The sequence below is a fragment of the Amyelois transitella genome, chromosome 18 (assembly GCF_032362555.1).
Source record: "Amyelois transitella isolate CPQ chromosome 18, ilAmyTran1.1, whole genome shotgun sequence".
NCBI classification, from domain to species: Eukaryota; Metazoa; Arthropoda; class Insecta; order Lepidoptera; family Pyralidae; genus Amyelois; species Amyelois transitella.
In genome coordinates, this window is record NC_083521.1 from 9,338,629 (window position 1) to 9,359,293 (window position 20,665).

A 20,665-nucleotide genomic window follows, 5' to 3' on the forward strand; every position below is an offset into this window, starting at 1 on the left:
GGCGATGGGCCAGCAACCTGTCACTATTTGAATCTCAATTCTATCATCAAGCCTAACAGCTGAACGTAGCCTATCAGTCTTTTCGAGGCTTTGGGCTCTGTCTACTCCGCAAGGGATACAGACGTGATTATGTATGTATGTTCAGAGGTAAACATGATTCTTGATGACTTAAGCCTAAGCCAATTGTTACAAGATTATGTTGGTAAGATTATAAGGTTATCTGTCAACCCTATCAGGATTAAACATACTACATACATATTAACATACATAAAATCACGCCTTTTTCCCGGAGGGAGGCAGATATTACATCTTTCCACTTGCCATAATCTCTGCATACTTCCTTCGCTTCATCCACATTCATAACTCTCTTCATGCAAGCTCGGCGGTTTCGGGTACTCTTAACCTGACCCTTTACCAGGACGTCCTTAATTTGATCAAGATACGTTCGTCTAGTCTTGCTCACTCCAATCTTTCCACACTCTCCTTGTATATCTGCTTAGTCAACCTGCTTTCATTCATCCTCTCCACATCAAATTAACAAATGTTTAAACATATAATTTTAGAATTATATTTATATTTGCAGAATTGAACTTTGTCCCTTATAAATGCACCTTAAAAGCATCGTATATACACATCTACACGCCCCAACTGGACAATGAGAGAATGATCCTTTTCAGGCAACTTGAGCGATATTTCGATGATTACTCTTGAAAAATCTTTTATCTTTCCAACGGGATTTCGAAAATAATGAGCGCGGTTTCGTACAAAGGAACGCTGTCGAAATGTCACATGGATGAAATATTATTTTCTCTGTTCTGCAAATTTACTCTATAAATTTTTCTCGCCTTTCCGAAAAGGCTGACTTTGTTGTATGGTTCTCGACACCAATAGAAAAAAGAGTAGGACCACTCCATCTCTTTCCCATGGATGCCGTAAAGGGTGACCAAGGAATAGAGTTATAAACTTTGGATTCCTCTTGCAAGCGGTGGGTTAGCAACCTGACACTATTTTAATCTCAATTCCAACATTAAGCCATATAGGTGGACGTAGCATTTCCGTCATTCCAAGAATTTTGACTTTCTCTACCCCGCAAGGGATTTAAACGTGACTATATGTAACTAAGTAACTAATACTTATTCGTTAATTTTGTTATGAATTATATAAAATTTACGTAGGTATGTATGTTTATCCTAACCCTTTTGATAACCGCCCCGGATCGTATGGGTCAGACGCCGTACGCCCTCTAGCGGAAAATGAAGCAATCACAAAATCTAGGATAATAAATAATGGGACCGTTTCTAATAAACCCTTTGCCATAGTATAATTTCAGGAGTTCATGTTTTCAGTTTATTTAATTATTATTACATAGCGTACGTAGGTAAGGTATGTAATGAACTGAATGCGTCTATATTCCCAGACAAGTACTGTCCGCGGACATTCAAAAGTAGAATAAATGGGTTTGTATTGGATAGACATAAAAATGTGAATCTTAATAAGTTACATTTATAAGTTACTTTATAAGTAACTAAACTGAAAGGTCAGGAATTAACCGTATAATTTAATGATGGAATTTAGATTCAAATAGTGGCAGTACAAGAAGAAACCCAAGGTTATTAAACTTTGGAAAACTAATAACATTGGCCTTTCCCTAAGTCGCCTTTAACGATATCCGAGGAAACGATATGGAGAGGTTCTATTCTACCCTAAAGTACCAGAAGCCATGTGCTTTTCATAATTCATTTAGGAATTAATTGAGAGATCGCTTTTTAAAATTCTCTTTTAGATAAACTTCTGTCAATATTTTACTGTGGTATTTCTGGTGAATAATTACTATAAAATTAATTTAACATTTTGAAGAGTAATGCGTTTAGAATTATTTTGTTTTGATCAAGTTAATGATACTTGAATATGCATAATTATTAGTTAATGCGAAATAGCGGAATGGTGTTACTATACCAACAAACATGTTTAGGTAATATAATATAATATAATGTTAGTAAGTAATTTTGATTGTTTGTTTGTAAGTACCTATCTTCGAAAATTACTGAACCGATATCGAATAAAATATCATCGTTATCTTATATATAAAATTTTCATGACACAATGTTCGTTACCGTAATCCTCCGAAACGACTTGACCGATTCTCATGAAATTTTTTAAGCATATTGAGTAGGTCTGAGAATCGCCTCGGCGAACATCTCTCCATTTTCATACCCTATGGGATAAGGGTTGTCCACCCTTAACTTATTTTTTTAACTAGTAATTACTTAAAGTGCCGTGTGATTTCCGGCACAATACAAAAAAGAATAAGACCACTCCATCTCTTTCTCATGGATGTCGTAAAAGGCGACTAAGGGATAGGCTTACAAACTTGGGATTCTTTTTGGGCGATGGGCTAGCAACCTGTCACTATTTGAATCTCAATTCTGTCATTAAGCCAAATATCTGAACGTGGCCATTTATTCTTTTGAAAATTATTTATATGGCAAAACAACATTTGCCGGGACAGCTAGTAAAGGTACATATTACTTCCAGGTGTTACAGGCAAGATGAGTGTATAAAGTTTAAGAGTCACCGAAACCGCCGAGCTTGCATGAAGAGAGTTATGAATGTGGATGAAGCGAAAGAAGTATGCAGAGATCGTGGCAAGTGGAAAGATGTAGTCTCTGCCTACCTCTCCGAGGCGTATGTTACACGGGTGAAGCCTGTAGTATTATATACAAACCAACATACATACGTATAATCACGTCTATATCCGTTGCGGGGTTGACAGAGCCAACAGTCTTGAAAATACTGAAAGGCCGCGTTTAGGTGTATGGCTTAATAAAAGAATTGAGATTCAAATTGTAAATCGCCTACAAGAGGAATCCCAAGATTATAACCATTTCACTTAGTCGCCTTTTACAACATGACGATATAGAACGTTCCTATTCCAAATTGCTTGGAGCCACACTATGAAGTGCAGATTTAAATCCTATCGCGACCATGCAGTATTGACGTATTTCTGAATGGACTTTCCTGTGTTTTCAGATGTCATACAAGTGTGGTCGGCACCGGGTAGCGCGACAAGGCTGCCTTGCGACCTCGCGGCTTCGGTGAGAGACGTCGCGATGACATTGTGGTTTAAAGATGGCGACAGAATGCCTATTTACACGTAAGTGTTTAATAATCTCATATATAAAATTCTCGTGTCACAATGTTAGTTCCCGTACTCCTGCGAAACGGCTTGACCGATTCTCATGAAACTGTGAGCATATTGAGTAGGTCTGAGAATCAGCCAACAACTATTTTTCATACCCCTTTAGTAATAAGGATTGTTTTTTTTTTACACTAGAATTTACTTTAAAAATATTTATATGGCAAAACAACGTTTGCCGGGACAGCTAGTAATATATATAAAACAAAGGACAAAACAAAAGAAAAAAACGTCTAGCCCAACAACCGAATACCAAATGAATGGTTCCCCACCCCCACCAGAAATGATCCCCATATCCCCATCTCTAATCAGGGAAATGTACGCCATTAAACAAATGAACGAAGAAGGAAGATCGTACTATCGTGTGGCCAAATGTACGTATTCTGTGGGACTGGACAGAGTTTTTTCATTCATTCATCACAATGGTGTGTGTGGTTCCCGGCACCAATATTAAAAAAGAATAGGACCACTCCATCTCGTTCCCATGGATGTCGTAAAAGGCGACTAAGGGATAGGCTTAAACTTGGGATTCTTCTTTTAGGCGATGTATGCGATAGCAACCTGTCACTATTTGAATTTCAATACTATCATCGAGCCAAAAAGCTGAACGTGTGTCTTTTCAAGACTGTTGGCTCTGTCTAGTCCGCAAGGGATAAAGACGTGAGTATATGTATGTATATATGTCATCAAAATGAATGTATTCTCTCGTCCACATTTCTTATTCTAAATATGGATTCAATTCAAAAAATAAAAAAAATAATTTCATCTCATACCATTTCTCAGTAGGTACATGAGTATACGAGTGGCAAGATTTCATTATTTTAAGTTTACAAAAACCTGTGTTTGATAAAGCCCGCTCTTCAAATTACATGCCAAATTAATTACTTATTATAATGCAGGATACTAATTATTACCGTGCCGTGTGGTTCCCGGCACCATTACAAAAGAATAGGACCACTCCATCTCTTTCCCACGGATGTCGTAAGAGCCGACTAAGGGATAGACTTGGGATTCCTCTTTAATGTAAATCCCTGCCAATCTAAGGTCTGCCGCGCCGATGGATGCATGGCTAGGGGCGAGCCTAGTCTCGAGCGTGCCACTTCCGCCATGGGGTTGGGCGACCCCCAGGTAATGGCTAGCCTTACCCTGGCATGCGGGGCTCTGCTGGGGCGGACAAAATTGTTCCCTTGCGTCTCGTGGGAATCGCATGGATGCAAATTTTTTAAAAGAGCACCTAAATGGCGGCGATGGTGTCCGCACCCCATCACGTCTCGTTCCCGGCGGGAGCGGTATGCGGTCTGCTGAAAGCCGCTTTGCGACGATGAATGTAAGAGGAGGAATGAAGGATAAGATTGAGGAAGTATGCCAGATGATGGATGAAAGACGTTTGGATGTGTTGTGCGTGAATGAAACGAAGCGGAAAGGATGCGACGCGACGCAGCACGGCCCTTACACGGCGTATTGGTCTGGAATTTCCAGTACCAGCCGAGGCTGTCAAGGGGTCGGTCTAATTCTTTCTGAACGAATGGCTGAGTGCGTGAATGAGTATGAGTGTGTCAGCCCTCGTCTTCTATGGATTAGGCTGAAAGTTGGAATCACTCGGATCTTCGTTCTAGGTGTTTATGCACCTTGGGATGTGGGTTCGAGGGGTACAACATCAGCAAAAAGCGAAAACGAGGAGTTCTGGAATAGTGTAAGAGAAGTATTGAAAGTTACCAAGCCAAATGAGAAGATTATTATGTTAGGTGATTTTAATGGATGGGTGGGTGTAAAGCGTGATGGATATGAGAAGGTGCTTGGTGCGTTTGGTGACGAAAAGGTGAATGATAATGGAAGAAGTGTATTAGAAATTTGTCTAGAGTGGGATCTTTTTGTGTCGAACTCAATGTTTCAACATAAAGAGATCCACACCTACACAAGAGTGGAAGGTATTTTAAAAAGTATGATAGACTTTGTGATTGTAGATGAAAGATTGAAGAACAAAGTGCTGGATACCCGTGCATATCGCGGTGCTGGCATTGACTCGGACCATTTACTGGTGATATCCCGGATAAGGGGTATCTTCAATCGCTGGCGGCACAGGGTAAGGGAGCAAACCAGCGCTTTGGAAAGAGTAAAAGTAGAAAATTTGCAAGATATGGATGTAGGTAAGAAGTATATTAATAGACTGAAGGATGAATTTGAAGATTTAGAGGAAATGAGCGATATTGAAGATGGATGGAAGGAATTTAAAGAAAGAATTGTGAAAGTAGCTGTTGAAGTGTGTGGTGTAAGTAGAAGAAGGAAAGGAAAAAATCACAAAAATGCGTGGATGAGTAAAGATGTGCAAGAACTTGTGCGATTAAAGAAGAAAGCATGGCTGGATTTGTTAGCAGCAAAAGCTAACTTAAGAATGCAAGAGGTTATAGATGAAGATGTGAATGAAGCACGTAAGGAATATAAGAAAATGAAAGATTTGGTTAAGAAAGCTGTGATTAGAAAGAAAGAAGAGTATAAAGAGGATTTTGATAAAAGGCTATCAGAAGACTTTCAGTCAAATCTGAAAGTATTCTGGAAATCCGTAAGGTCAGCCCGAGGAAATACTATAACCAGAGAGCTGACTAGGATCAGATGCCAGGATGGTAGCGTTGTGAAAGGAGAAGAATGTGTACTAAAGATATGGAAGGACTATTTTGAAAGTTTATTTGAAAAAAAGGAAGGAAATAAGAAAGATTTCTGCTATAGCGAAGAAAAAGAGAATGAGATGGAAGGCGAAATTGAAATGTTCGAAATTGTGGAAGCACTTAAGAGTATGAAAGCGGGAAAGGCTGCTGGGTGTGATAGAGTGTCGGTCGAGATGCTTAAAGCAGGAAAAGGCGTAGTAGCTAGTCAGTTGTACTGCCTTTTCAATTTGTGTTGGAGAAGCGGCCGAGTACCAAAAGATTGGTGTAAGGCTGTTATCGTGCCACTTTACAAAGGAAAAGGGTCACAGCTGGACTGCAAAAATTATCGTGGTATAAGCCTGCTTAGCGTCGTCGGCAAATTGTATGCTAAGGTATTGATTAATAGAGTCAGGAATGAAACTGATGACAAAATATGGGATGCTCAAGCGGGATTTCGAAAGGGAATGGGATGTACTGATCAGGTCTTTTCCTTGCGGTGCATAGCCGAAAAGTTTTTGGCCAAGAGTCAAAAAGTCTATTGCACATTCGTAGATCTGGAAAAGGCCTATGACAGAGTTGAGAGGAATGAATTGTGGTCAGCACTTTCTATGCATGGGGTGAGCAGTCTCTTAATACGAGCACTGAAATCCTTATATGAGGATTCGAGTGCTTGTGTCAGGATAAACGGAGCGCACACTGAGTGGTTTAAGATTGAGAAAGGCGTTAGGCAAGGATGTGTTGCGTCACCGTGGCTGTTCAACCTATTTATGGATAGCTGCTTGACAGATTTGAAAGAGTCTAAAAGTGGATTAAGGATGAATGAGTTACTCGTCAAATGTCTGCTCTATGCCGACGATCAGGTTATACTGGCGTCATCAGCGGAGGAGTTACAGGAGATGGTAAACTGTATGCATGAAGCTTTAAAAGAGAAAGGAATGAAAGTGAACGTAAGTAAAACTAAAACACTGGTTTTTGAAATGGAGAAAGAAATGACAGCATGTAATATTTTGATTGGAGGAGAAAAAGTGGAGCAAGTGAAAGAGTTTGTATATCTAGGATCAAAGTTTACATCAGATGGCAAGTATGATAGTGATATTGAAAGGAGAGTGAACGCGGGGAACATGGTGAATGGAGCTTTGCATGCCTTTATGAGCAGTCAGAAACTATCCAAAAAGGCTCGACTGGCTGTGCACAGGGGCGTGTTGGTCCCGACATTAATGTATGGGAGTGAAAGTTGGGTATGGCAAAAGAAGCATGAAAGCAGAATAAATGCAGTGGAAATGAGAGCGTTAAGGAGTATGATGGGTGTGAAATTGAGTGACAGGATAAGGAACAGCGTGATAAGGGAATGTTGTGATGTGAAAGAAGATGTAGTTACAGGAATAGAAAAGGGTATGTTAAGATGGTTCGGTCATGTGGAGAGGATGAATGAAAGCAGGTTGACTAAGCAGATATACAAGGAGAGTGTGGAGGGAAAGGTCGGAGTGGGAAGACCTAGACGAACGTATCTTGATCAAATTAAGGACGTCCTGGTAAAGGGTCAGGTCAAAAGTACCCGAAACCGCCGAGCTTGTATGAAGAGAGTTATGAATGTGGACGAAGCGAAAGAAGTATGCAGAGATCGTGGCAAGTGGAAAGAGGTAGTCTCTGCCTACCCCTCCGGGAAAGAGGCGTGATTTTATGTATGTATGTATGTATGTACTAATTATTAAGTACTAGAGGCCGCCCGCGACTTTGTCCACATGGAAACCCTATTAATCCCGCGGGAACTCCGGGATTACATGTAGCCTATATGTTATTCTGGGTCTTCAACTACCTACATATTAAATTTCATCATAATCGGTTCAGTAGTTTTTGCGTGAAAGAGTAACAAACATCCATACTGATATACCCACAAAATTTCGTATTTATAATACTAGAGGCCGCCCGCGACTTCGTCCGCATGGAAACAGTATCAATCCCGCGGGAACTCTGGGATAAAAAGTAGCCTATGTGTTATTCTGGGTCTTCAGCTACCTACATATCAAATTTCATGGTAATCGGTTCAGTAGTTTTTGCGTGAAAGAGTAACAAACATCCATACATCCATACAAACTTTCGCCTTTATAATAGTAGTAGGATTAGTAGGATTATGTCATGTTATATACCTACATATATAAAGTAAGTAAATCAGTGTATTCATATATGTATGTAAAATATGGTAAAAAGAGAACCGCCACCAATTGTCATCCACCTTTTATGAAATCGGTTTAACTTTTAAAAACAAAACGCTCCTGAAAACCGTATCAAAATCAGTACAGCGAAACGCGTGATAATCGCCGCAAAACATACATAATCACAGGTTAAAATTAGAACAATTTGTTTTTTTTAAAGTTACAAATAGTTTCAATATCGGCTCAATAGTTTTCCGGTAGTTTTACCCTCAATTTGTTGTCACCACGTGGCACCATGGGGCCTGAGCTCAGAAAAAATACACGGCATTACGTTCGTGGGCAGTGAGTAAGTTTATATTGTATATTTACTTTATAAATTGCTTAGGAAAGGTTGTTTTTTTTTTGTTTTCATTTTGTTCCCTTTTTTTTCTCTAGAGAATTTTAAACTAACATTGTCTCACTTTTGTAATGCACTAGATTATGCCCGCATCGTCGCTCGCGTATTTTAATTTATTTTTTTTCGACTCCATAAGCATTTACAAGCCGTGTGGTTCCCGGCACCAATACAAAAAAGAACAGGACCACTCCATCTTTTTCCTATGGATGTCGTAAAAGGCGACTAAGGGATAGGCTTACAAACTTGGGATTCTTTTATTAGGCAATGGGCTAGCAACCTGTCACTATTTGAATCTCAATGCAGTCATAAGGCCATACAGCTTTTCAGTATTTTCATAACTGTTGGCTCTGTCTACCCCGCAAGGGATATAGACGTGACTATGTGCAGGAGTGTGTGTAGAGTTTCAACTCTCTGCTGAAGATCCCGGTTTTGACCCATTTGACCATGATCCAGGATGTGTAAGTCAGGTTTTATACGAAGCGACTCCTGTCTGAACTCCGTAACCTTTGCAGGGGAACCCATATCGGGGCCGGGAACCACACGGCATGCAAGCTCCGCGGTTTCGGGTAAGTACTCTTGACCTGACCCTTTGCCAGGACGTCCCGGACGTCCAATTTGACTCCATGTGATTAATTATTGCATTTTGCAATCCTCGCCCGAACTATTGGACCAATTTCCATACAATTATGGACATTCATAAAATATGAATGACCAATTATATCCGTCCCGAATTGGATAGGAAATAAAGTTTGTTATGGGAGTCTTTAAATTTTATTCTTGAATTAACCGATTTACCGTGAACCACACGGCAACAATAGAAAAAAATATATAGGACTACTCCATTTCTTTCTCATGGATGTCGTAAAAGGCGAATAAGGGATAGGCTTATAAACTTGGGATTCTCCTTTTAGGCGATTGGCTAGCAACCTGTCACTATTTGAATCTCATTTATAGCAACTGATTGAGGCCTTTCAGTATCTACAAGACTGTTGGCTCTGTCTACCCCGCTAGGGATATAGACGCGACTATATGTATGTATGTTATAAAATAGGTAAGAACAAAGAACTGCTTCAATTCAAATCTTTTTGACTGAACGAAGTCTGTCGGGTCCGCTATTAAAAATTAAGTCTTTGCATTGTTTATAATATAACTTCACTTACCGGTACGAACATATATATATATATATATACATATATATCTATATTAATATCAATAACATAGGTATATCTTCATATGACAGTACAAAGGGAATACCAATTTGATAAGCTCAGTCATTTCCAGTCTCAGTACCTCAATATATTGCGTATTTGGTTAGTGTTAATTTTCAAAGACCGAATTTTCGTGACACCTTGCTGTCTGTATTAATTACTCTGCATTCGGATATGTACAAGCGATAACTCAAGTTAAATAATATTTGTTGAAAGAATAAAAAATAAAATTAAATAATTAAAATCGACTTTCCATAAAGCGGGTTGGAGTAAGGGGAATCGTGAAAAATATTGCCAGCATGGCTCTTTATGTGTTACTAGCTGTGCCCGTGACTTCGTCTGCGTATAATAGTTGTTTCTGGCATCATTGAAGCCCTCAAGGATGAATAATTATCGCCATTTTTTTTTTTTCACATTTTCCATTATGTATTCGCCCCTAATAGTTGCAGCGTGATGTTATATAGCCTAAAGCCTTCCTCGATAAATGGTCTATTCAACACAAAAAGAATTTTTCAATTCGAACCAGTAGTTCCTGAGATTAGCTAATTCAAACAAACAAACCCTTCAGTTTTATAATATTACTATAGATGTCTATCACGGGGCTGACTTCAAAGGTAGATCGAACATACAGCTCAAGAAGAAAGCCCACTATCAGATTAATGATGGAACTAATATTCAATACATACATACATACGTTTGGTCACGTCTATATCCCTAGCGGGATAGACAGAGCCAACAGTCTTGAAAAGACTGAATGGCCACGTTCAGCTATTTGGCTTAATGATAGAATTGAGATTCAAATAGTGACAGGTTGCTAGCCCATCGCCTAATAATATTCAAAAAGGTGACAAAAAGTATTCTACATGGTTATGCTTGATTTTAGTCCCGGTTACATCCTCACCATTCTAGACAGGAGCCCGGGGTATGCCTTCGACCATGGACCCTGGATTGGGTGAGTCAGCTTTTTACACGAAGCGACTCCCATCTGTCCTCCGCAACCTTTGCTGGTAAACCTAATTCGCATTGGATCGATCATGGCTACGCATCTAGTTTACTGAATGTGCAGGTTTCCCCACGATGTTTTCCCTCACCGTAAGATGACGAAAAGTATGACTGCAGTGTATGTATTAAATAACTTGCCGTGCCGTGCTTGAGCCGTGTGGTTACCGGCACCAATAAAAAAAGAAAAGGACCACTTCATCGCCTCTTGCCCATGGATGTTGTAAAATGCGACTAAGGGATAGGCTTATAATCTTGGAATTCTTCTTTTAGGCGATGGGCTAACTGTCACTATTTGAATCTCAATTCTATCTTAAAGCCAAACGGCTGAACGTGGCCTATCAGACTTTTCAATACGGTTGGCCCTGTCTTCTCCGCAAGGGAAATAGACGTAACTATATGTATGTATGTATAAATAACTTCTGTCACCGACTGTACCGTTGGCGCGTACGATTGAGATGTTAATCTGCAAAATGTGTAATTAGTCAACGACTATACCGCGGCGTTTGACATTCGTGATGGATGAAGTGCAGTACGATATACAAGCTCTCAACTACGGCTTTGCTTGAGTGATTATGGCAAATTGTAAAGGGTTTTTTCGCTACAATATTTTTGTTTGTAATAAAAGGAAAGGTGGGCTCAAGAGACAAGAGGAATATATGAAAATTTTGTTCCTACGCTTTACGTAAATTAATTATCATTAAATTATTACTTCAAAAAATTTGATTTAGGTTAGTTTATGAAAGCATAATGGACGGACGGGCACGTCACATCTTTATCTCTTACGGGGTAGAAATAAATTAGCAAAATGAATCGAAACAAAAAAAAACGTTTTATTTCAAAAGATAGTTAAAATGTTTAGAATGAAATAACCATGTTTTCAAAGATTTGCGTATTATATTATTGTTTTACACGATTTAATGTACTAAGGATACATACGTACAAAAAAATCACGCCTCTTTCCCGGAGGAGTAGGCAGAGACTACATCTTGCCACTTGCCACGATCTTTGCATACTTCCTTCGCTTCATCCACATTAATTACTCTCTTAATGCAAGCTCGGCGATTTCGGGTACTTTTTACCTAACCCTTTGCCAGGACGTCCTTAATTTGATCACTTTGACTAACTCAATCTGTGAAATTTGTATCGTTTATATTTTTATTTATTTATGTTTTATCATTATACTATTGATAAACGTTTGTGCTTTCAAAATTTGAAGGAGATAAATTGATATTGAAATTGATAAGCCCGCTAATCTGTTATTGAGACGTAAGCTATGAATAATTAGTCACCGAGTGTATTGGCATGGTGTCTGAATATATGATTGATGTACATTATTCAACATTGTCTATTCATTCATTCATATAATCAGTTCTTTATCCTTTGCGGGGAAGACAGAACCGACAGTCTTGAAAAGACTGATAGGCCACGTTCAGCTATTTGGCTTAATGATAGGATTGAGATTCAAATAGTGACAGGTTGCTAGCCCATCGCCGAAAATGAAAAAACCCAGTTTATACGCCTATCTCTTAATCGCCTTTTACGATATCCATGAAAAAGAGTGTCCTATTCTTTTTTCTGTTGGTGTCGGGAACCACACGGCTGTTTCGCTTATTATATACATATATCACGTTTACATCACTTGCGGGGTAGACAGAGCTAACAGTTTCGAAAATAGGCCACGTTCAGCTATTTGGCTTACTGATAGAATTGAGATTCATATAAAGTGACAGGTTGCTAGCCCAAAGTCATATTATTATCATCGCTATTTATTTTGACGTAAAACGGGTCAGCGCTCGTATGTCGCGCGATGAAAACGACATCGCGCGTGTCATGCATGAAGGCAGAAGAAACCATACAAACATACATACTTAAAATCACGCCTCTTTCCCGGAGGGGTAGGCAAAGATACATCTTGCCACGATCTCTGCATACTTCCTTCGCTTCATCCATACTCATAACTCTCTTCATGCAAGCTCGGCGGTTTCGTGTACCTGAAGAAACTACACAAGGTAAAACTGGTTGAAAGTCGCACTTGACCTTTCTCCGAAGCACTTAGTAATAGGTACCTCATGAACATTTATTCTGAATCGCATTGTTCGCGCTGGCTTCGTCTGCGGTACAAATAACAGTGTCATTTCTCACTAGAGCACACAGACTGTACTGTACACTCAGGCACAAAAATGTTGTTGAATTATTTTTTTTAAATCTAGAATCAAATAACTATTTTTTTTTCTTCTAAGTATATTATTGGTACATACATAAAGTCACGCCTATATCCCTTGCGGGGTAGTCAGAGCCATCAAACAATCGTGAAAAGACTGACAGGCCACGTTCAACTTTTTGGCTTGATGATAGAATTGAGACAACTGAGAAATGTACTTTGTACATATATAGGTACGTGGATTAATTCAGGCCCCTTTTTCGGAGGGGTAGGCAGAGACGACATGTTTCCACCTTCCACGATCCCAATTTTGTTTATTAATTTCTTTGTGTAAGCTGACTATTTGACTTGTTCAAGGTACATTTGAATTGACCTTCCGTCTTTCTCTGTTTCAATAAATAATGATTACCTACTTACAAGATATTTTATCTCTGTAACCAAAAGTAGACTAAAGAATAAAATAATATTGGGTACCTACTTATTGTTTTGGAAAATATATTTTTGCTGTAGGACAAACGTTTGTGCACACGAGTAAATCCGCGGGCAAAGCTAGTGTTGTATAAATATAAAAATCAATTCGTTTTTATTGTGAAAGTTAAAAAAAAATCATAAAAGACTTAACCAACTCCGAATGGCAACACCGGAACGGGGTCAAACTAACTGACTAACTGGCTTTTTGCCGATTCGTTACTAACTCGGCCAACATGAGCCGGCGGGGAATTACCGCGTAATTTGTTCACAATTACACTGTGAGAAAGTGCGAACTTGTACATTGGCCGAAGTTAGTTTTAGATTCTAGTCTACTTTTTATTACACCACTAACTCGTGCCCGCAGCTTCGTCCGCGAAAATTTAGCGCCATCTACAATAGAATTATAGAATCCCACCTTTTTTCCCACGGGTATAAATCAATTAAACACAACAATGTATTCTATCGTCCACATTTCTGTTCTAAGTTTGGAGAATTGTGAAGTTGACGTTATTGGAGAAAATGCTGCAGTGCAGTTTGTTACCGCTTCTTTTGCACTGACGCTTTGGAAGCGGCAGTAAAAAACATAACATAACATAAAATCACACCTCTTTCCCGGAGGGGTAGGCAGAGACTACCTCTTTCAACTTGCCACGATCTCTGCATACTTCCTTCGCTTCATCCACAAAATTGGTTTCATCGCCAAAACAATTTGCGAAAATTTTCCTAACGAATAAAATTCCTCCCTGTATGTCATGTTATTTATTTTTACTTTTCAACGCGACTGTACTAAAGCAAGTGTTCATTCATGTCACGTGTGTGAAAACATTGCAATTTTTATAACATAACTGGCTCAATAAACGGAAAAATACAGGTAAAATACTTACTTACAAGGGTGAGTAAGTAATATAAGAAAAGTAATTGAATCTCTTAAGTTATAACCAAAGGGAGACTAGCTTTTGCTTGCAAATTTGCCCGCGTTAAACTGAAATTCCTGTTTTACACGCTCGCCTTAAAGTTTGCAAAAGCGCCTTCATTATTCCAGACTGTAAGCTCTGTCTACCCCGCAAAGAGCAAATAAGATACCAAGAATTTTCCAGGGCATTAAAGCTAAATACACGGTCTAGACTTAATCTTAGTCTAGACTAGTCTAGATATGTATGTAAAATAATATGCAAAATAATTATGGGATTGAGTGCCTTGTGGTTCCCAGTACTGTAGAATAGAACCACTCCATCTTTTTCTTCGTCAAAGGCGATTAAGGGAAAAGCACCATCATCTTATAAAAGCTTCCATTCTGGTCTGGTAGCAAAAAAAAAAATGGTATGTGTCAACTGCTTCTCTTGCCATGCAGATGTGTAAAAGTCTATCAAAGGAAAAGCTCATAAACTTGGGATCCTCTTTTAGGCAATGGGCTAGCAACATGTTAGTTAGCTCATTCTAACCCGTTACGTACATACGTACATACATATATTCACGTCTATATCCCCTGCGGAGTAGACACAGTCAACAGTATTGAAGTGACTTTCCATACCCCCTAGGAAAGAGGCGTGATTTTATGATAGTATGTAAATGATTATATGTCATAAGAAGGGCTAAAATAAATTATCGATTCAGGGATTTTTCTAAATAAAGTCTAGAAGATTCGAAACCACGTCCCAATGAACCCAAAACAAACCACAAGAAGACAGAGGGAACTCTATTTAATTATCAATATTTCACAAAATCGAGGCATGCCGGAACATCTAAAGTACAAATTGAGTTAAATTTCGCTTTGAAGATTGTAATATTTTGAAGGCTTCTGTTTGGCGAGGACGTTATGAAAACAGTAAATTATTTTCATCAAACAATTACTTGATAACTTTTAAGCTATTTTAAACGAGTTATGCAGGGATCGTGGCAAATAAATTGAAGAATTCTCTGTCTGAAAAATACACATATGTACATACATACATATGGTCAAGTCTATATCCCTTGCTGGGTAGACAGAGCCAACAGTCTTGAAAAGACTGAATGGCCACGTTCAGCTATTTGGCTAAATGATAGAATTGAGATTCAAATAGTGACAGGTTGCTAGCCCATCGCCTTAAATAAATAATCTCAAGTTTGCAAGCCTATCCCTTAGTCGCCTTTAACGACATCCATGGGAACGAGATGGAGTGGTCATATTCTTTTTTGTATTGGTGCCGGGAACCACACGGCTAACGGCGTTCTACCTTATCCATGTTATCTGGAATACAAAGCGTGTTCCCGCTATATCGTTCCTTGATCCGGCACTTAGCTGATTACCAGCGATAATGTTAATTTGCAGGTGCCGACCGCCCGTTGAAATAATACAGCGAGTCAACATATTTCTCTTTATACTCGCATTATTTTGGGGAAAAATCCCTTATCCTTGATAATTTAATTATATATTAACTTGCTCTTACCCGCATGCGAATTTATTTATTTAAACTTCATTGCACAAAATACAAATTTATAGCACAATTGGCGGACTTAATGCTAGAAGTAGAAGCGAATTTAGCGCCATTTACGTCATTTTTATCTAAGAAGACTCATTCAGGGTATGTTAAGATGGTTCGGTCATGTGGAGAGGATGAATGAAAGCAGGTTGACTAAGCAGATATACAAGGAGAGTGTGGAGGGAAAGGTCGGAGTGGGAAGACCTAGACGAACGTATCTTGATCAAATTAAGGACGTCCTGGTAAAGGGTCAGGTCAAAAGTACCCGAAACCGCCGAGCTTGTATGAAGAGAGTTATGAATGTGGACGAAGCGAAAGAAGTATGCAGAGATCGTGGCAAGTGGAAAGAGGTAGTCTCTGCCTACCCCTCCGGGAAAGAGGCGTGATTTTATGTATGTATGTATGTAAGACTCATTCATGATAGACATGAAGCTATACATTTGAACGTGGTCTTTCAGACTTTTCAAATAGGTTTTGTCTACCCCGCAAGGGATATAGACGTGATTGTATGTTGTTTTAGTATTTCTCGGTGGCGCAGCGGTAGTGCACGTGTTTGTAAAACAGCAGTTTGGATTCGAATCCTGGCCAGGACATGATGATACGTGCTTTTTCTGATTGACCTGGGTCTTAAATATTTATTAAAAAAATATAATATCGTGAAGGTAGTATCATAAGACATAAATATCGAACTTACTTCGAGGCTGATTAAATTTGTGTGATATAGGTATCTCGTATATATTGACGGCATCTGTGGCGCAGCGGTAGTATGCTTGTCTGTGGCATCGGAAGTCCCGGGTTCGAATGCCGGCCAGGGCATGAAGAAGATAAAATAACTTTTTCTGATTGGCCTGGGTCTTGGATGGTCATCTATATAAGTATTTATTATAAAATGTAGTATCGTTGAGTTAGTATCTCGTAACACAAGTCTCGAACTTACTTCGAGGCAAACTCAATCTGTGTAATTTGTCCCGTATATAGGTATTTATTTATTTTTTCACTAAAGCTTGCAAAATAAGAACATTGTTGGTCTGACCGCACTCCTTAAGTATCTAAGCTTACAACTGAAAGCTGTAAATAGAACTTACATACATACATATGGTCACGTCTATATCCCTTGCGGGGTAGACAGAGCCAACAGTCTTGTAAACACTGAATGGCCACGTTCAGTTAATGATAGAATTGAGATTCAAATAGTGACAGGTTGCTAGCCCATCGCCTGAAAAAAGAATCCCAAGTTTATAAGCCTACACCTTAGTCGGCGTTTACGACATCCATGGGAAAGAGATGGAGTGGTACTATTCTTTTTTGTATTGGTGCCGGGAACCACACGGCACTTTTCTCAACAATTTTTTTCGACAATTTTTCCTGTATATTTATTTATACCTATTTATTTACATTTATTTATTTATTTTGTCACTTAAGCTTGCAAAATAAGAACATTGTTGGTCTGACCGCACTTCTTAAGTATCTAAGCTTACAACTTGAAGCTGTAAATAAGAACTTTGAGCACTGAATCTAGTGCTTGTTAAGCTATGTCTCGTAGCTGTCTCCTGAACCTAAAATGTAAGCTAGTTGGACACTCGCCAAGCGAGTAACTATTGTAATTTTTTAATCAATCATACATATAGGTATTCACGTTTATATTCCATGCGGGGTGGACAGAGCCAGTCTTTATAAGACTGATTGGCCACGTTCAGGTGTTTGGTAGAATTTAGATTTAAATAGTGACAGGTCGCTAGCCCATCGCCTAAAACAAGAATCTCAAGTTTATAAACCTATCCCTTAGTCACCTTTTACGACATCAATGGGAATGAGAGGTAGTGGTCCTATTCTTTTATTTTAATTTATTGGTGCCGAGAACCACACGGCACTCAATCAATCTCAATTATATCATTAAGCCTAACAGCTGAACGTGGCATGTCTGTGTTTCAAGACTACTGGCTCTGTCTACCACACAAGGGATATTGACGTGATTTTATGAATGAATGATACAAACGTTTTTATCACTTACGGGGTAGACCGAGTCTGCAGTTTTAAAAAGACTTTAATGCCACGTTCAGCTGTATGGTTCAATTATGATAATGTTTCTTTCAAAGCGTATTCTTAATCTAAATCTGTTTGTAATTTTCTAAAAGTTTGACAAATATTCACTTTTTGTCTAACAATTTTTGCATTTTAAGCATTTCATTTACCTATTGTAACTTAGGTATCGACTCAAAAAAGTTTCAAAAAACATTCATTCATATCATCACGTCTATATCCCGTTCGGGGTAGACAGAGCCAGCAGTTCACATAAATATATACATATAATACATCTAAAAATAAGCTTCATACATATTTTTCCCTTCGAAAATCGGTTTAAATTCCCACGCCACCTGCCTCTAAATTATAAAAGCCAATTTCAGGATACCGGTAATTACTCCCAGGCAAAAGCTATCTATTGGCCCATCGCCAACCGTATAACTTACCCGTAGCAATGTGTACGTGGCTTTATTTGTCTTAATTGACCGGTTTCTTAACGTTAGTGGAATATTTTTCGTTATTGAAAACAGGCCTGTAATTTTTTTTATTTTTTATTTATAATAAATACTTATATAGATAAACATCCAAGACCCAGGCCAATCAGAAAAAGTTCTTTTCTCATCATGCCCTGGCCGGGATTCGAACCCGGGACCTCCGGTGTCACACACGAGCGTACTACCACTGCGCCACTGAGGCCGACAAAATTCTCTGTTTTTGACGTGACAACGTATTATAATTCGACTGAGCCGGCTGCACGTACGAAAAAACATGACTCATGCGGCGTTACCTCGCTCTGAGGCGTTCCATGTAAACCTTGAAGTGCAAGCGAGAGCGCGGAACGAGCGACAAAGAGAGACAATCGGCCTTCGCGTTCGGCAGCGTTCGACATCCGTCTCTCTCCAACTTGAGCGATGCGTTTGCGTGGACAGTTGCTATACCATAGTACATTTATTTTTTTGTTTTTGAGATAAGTTTTGTGGAAATCTTTTGAAAACACTAAGGATAAGGATAGGCTTATAAACTTGGGATTCTTCTTTTAGGCGATAAGCTAGCAACCTGTCACTATTTGAATCTCAATTCTATCATTAAGCCGAACAGCTGAACGTGACGTGAACGTATCAGTATTTTCAAGACTGTTGGCTCTGTCTACCCCGCAAGAGATATTGACGTGATTGTATGTACCTATGTGTGTATATTTGTTAGAAAAAAGTTAAATTTTTGATATGTATTTCTCCGGAACTTGGCTGAAGAAATGAGAATAAGAAAATAATTAACTCATTAATATAAATGCATAAATCGTAAGAATGTATGTATGTTTATGAGCATTTCACACAAGAACTTATGGATAGATTAAGATAAATTTGTACGTACAGTAATTAAATAACCTTACAATTTACAAGCAAGCGAAGTCACAAATGGAAGCTAGTATAGAACATAATTATATTTTAAAATACAGATAAAATTACTATAATGCCTTGTGGTTTCTGGCGCTCTAGATATAACCACTCCATTTTCTTCCCTTCTTATAGCTGAAAGAGGCCTGACAGTGTTGAAGACTGTTGACTCTGCCTTCCCCGCAAAGTGACACGTGACTTTATGCATGTTATTATAAGCAAAGATCAAGAAAGCTACCTAGAATTTTCCACGGCATTAAAGCTAAATACACGGTCTAGACTTAATCTTAGTCTAGACTTTAAAAACCAGAATGCCTGGCACGCGCACAAACAGATTTATATTCATTTAAACATTGTTTATTACAGTTGTACATATTTCAGTGAGACATAAATGAGTAAAAGTTGTTTTTATTATATTTATTCACGATATTTTTCCTACTGAACGTGGCCACCCAACAAACATTTAGGCGACGATTAGAGCTTATTTTGTTACTTAGTGGGCTAGAAAGGCATTACAGTAGCAGCACTTATGACTTTTGGCGATAAAGTGGCGTAAGCAAGTAACGTATATCACTTCTACTTATAATACAGAGTTACAAGCGCGACAATTAGGCGAGCTTAAAGGTTATGGATGTATTATGGCAAATCTTAACACTGTTGTACATGCACAGCATTTTGTGTTATAGCTTTAAGTGAATCTTAGAACTTCAAGATCTAAATAAGAATAAGGATTAGTTACTACCTCCAAAAGTGCTATGCAGGTGATATTAAACTCTTTACAAGAACCTAAAGTTGCACAATAGCGTTAATAAGCGCTACCAGCCTTACAATAGTGTTAATTTAATCTTATATAGAACCAAATGCTTGAAATTATACAAAACTCTCTTGCATTACCTTAAGTCAAATAGGAGTATAATTTTTCGCTATAACAGATCCTCTAGCGACTATTGTTACTTTTTTGTGACTAAAGGTAAAGTAATAGCGCTTAAGGTCACTACTGTATTTCTTATATTGACAACTTGTTTTTGACAATGGCGTCGCAACCAAAACAAAAAACAAAAATTGTTGTAAATACTTGGAAAAATCAATGTAGGACTGGTGGAAATACGCAGAAATTGATCAGAGAATATTATCGCATTTTGAACTCCTCTATTCCTATTGAAAATACGTCCTCTTTCCTATGGAAAGCAGTGAAGTGCGAGTTTCCTTTGAGCTTGAAGGTTCCGTACATGATTTTCAAAATGATGATTGTGCTATTACTACAAGTGATAATGAAGATTCCTATGGAAAGCAGTGAATCGCAAGATCGCATCGCGCATCGACTAAATCAAAAGATAAATACTGTCTCACGAAAGATAATGATATTGTAGAAATTAAAGAAATTCAGTCATTGTCACCATTTATTATTATTCATATTCATGGCTATAAAATTAAGAACAAGCTCGATATTTTTGTGCTTCCCATGAAGTCATCGTATCTAAATATGTATTTAGTTGAAGACAGTGCTGTTCTAGTTGATCGTGTTCAGCACTTCCGAAATGCTGCTGGCCTGCGCTGGAA

At 38.5% G+C, this 20,665-nt stretch overlaps 2 protein-coding genes across 2 annotated transcripts in view; one reads left to right on the forward strand and one right to left on the reverse strand.

Moving 5' to 3' along the window:
* Nucleotides 1-20,665, forward strand: part of LOC106137444 (hemicentin-1) — a 110,412-nt gene that overhangs the window by 55,919 nt on the left and 33,828 nt on the right. The window contains exon 3 of the mRNA XM_060949274.1: nt 3,031-3,154. Within this exon, the coding sequence (XP_060805257.1) occupies nt 3,031-3,154 (124 nt within the window). The remainder of the gene's footprint in view (nt 1-3,030; nt 3,155-20,665) is intronic.
* Nucleotides 1-20,665, reverse strand: part of LOC132902823 (protein GVQW3-like) — a 61,325-nt gene that overhangs the window by 15,117 nt on the left and 25,543 nt on the right. The gene's annotated exons all lie outside the window — the stretch shown is intronic.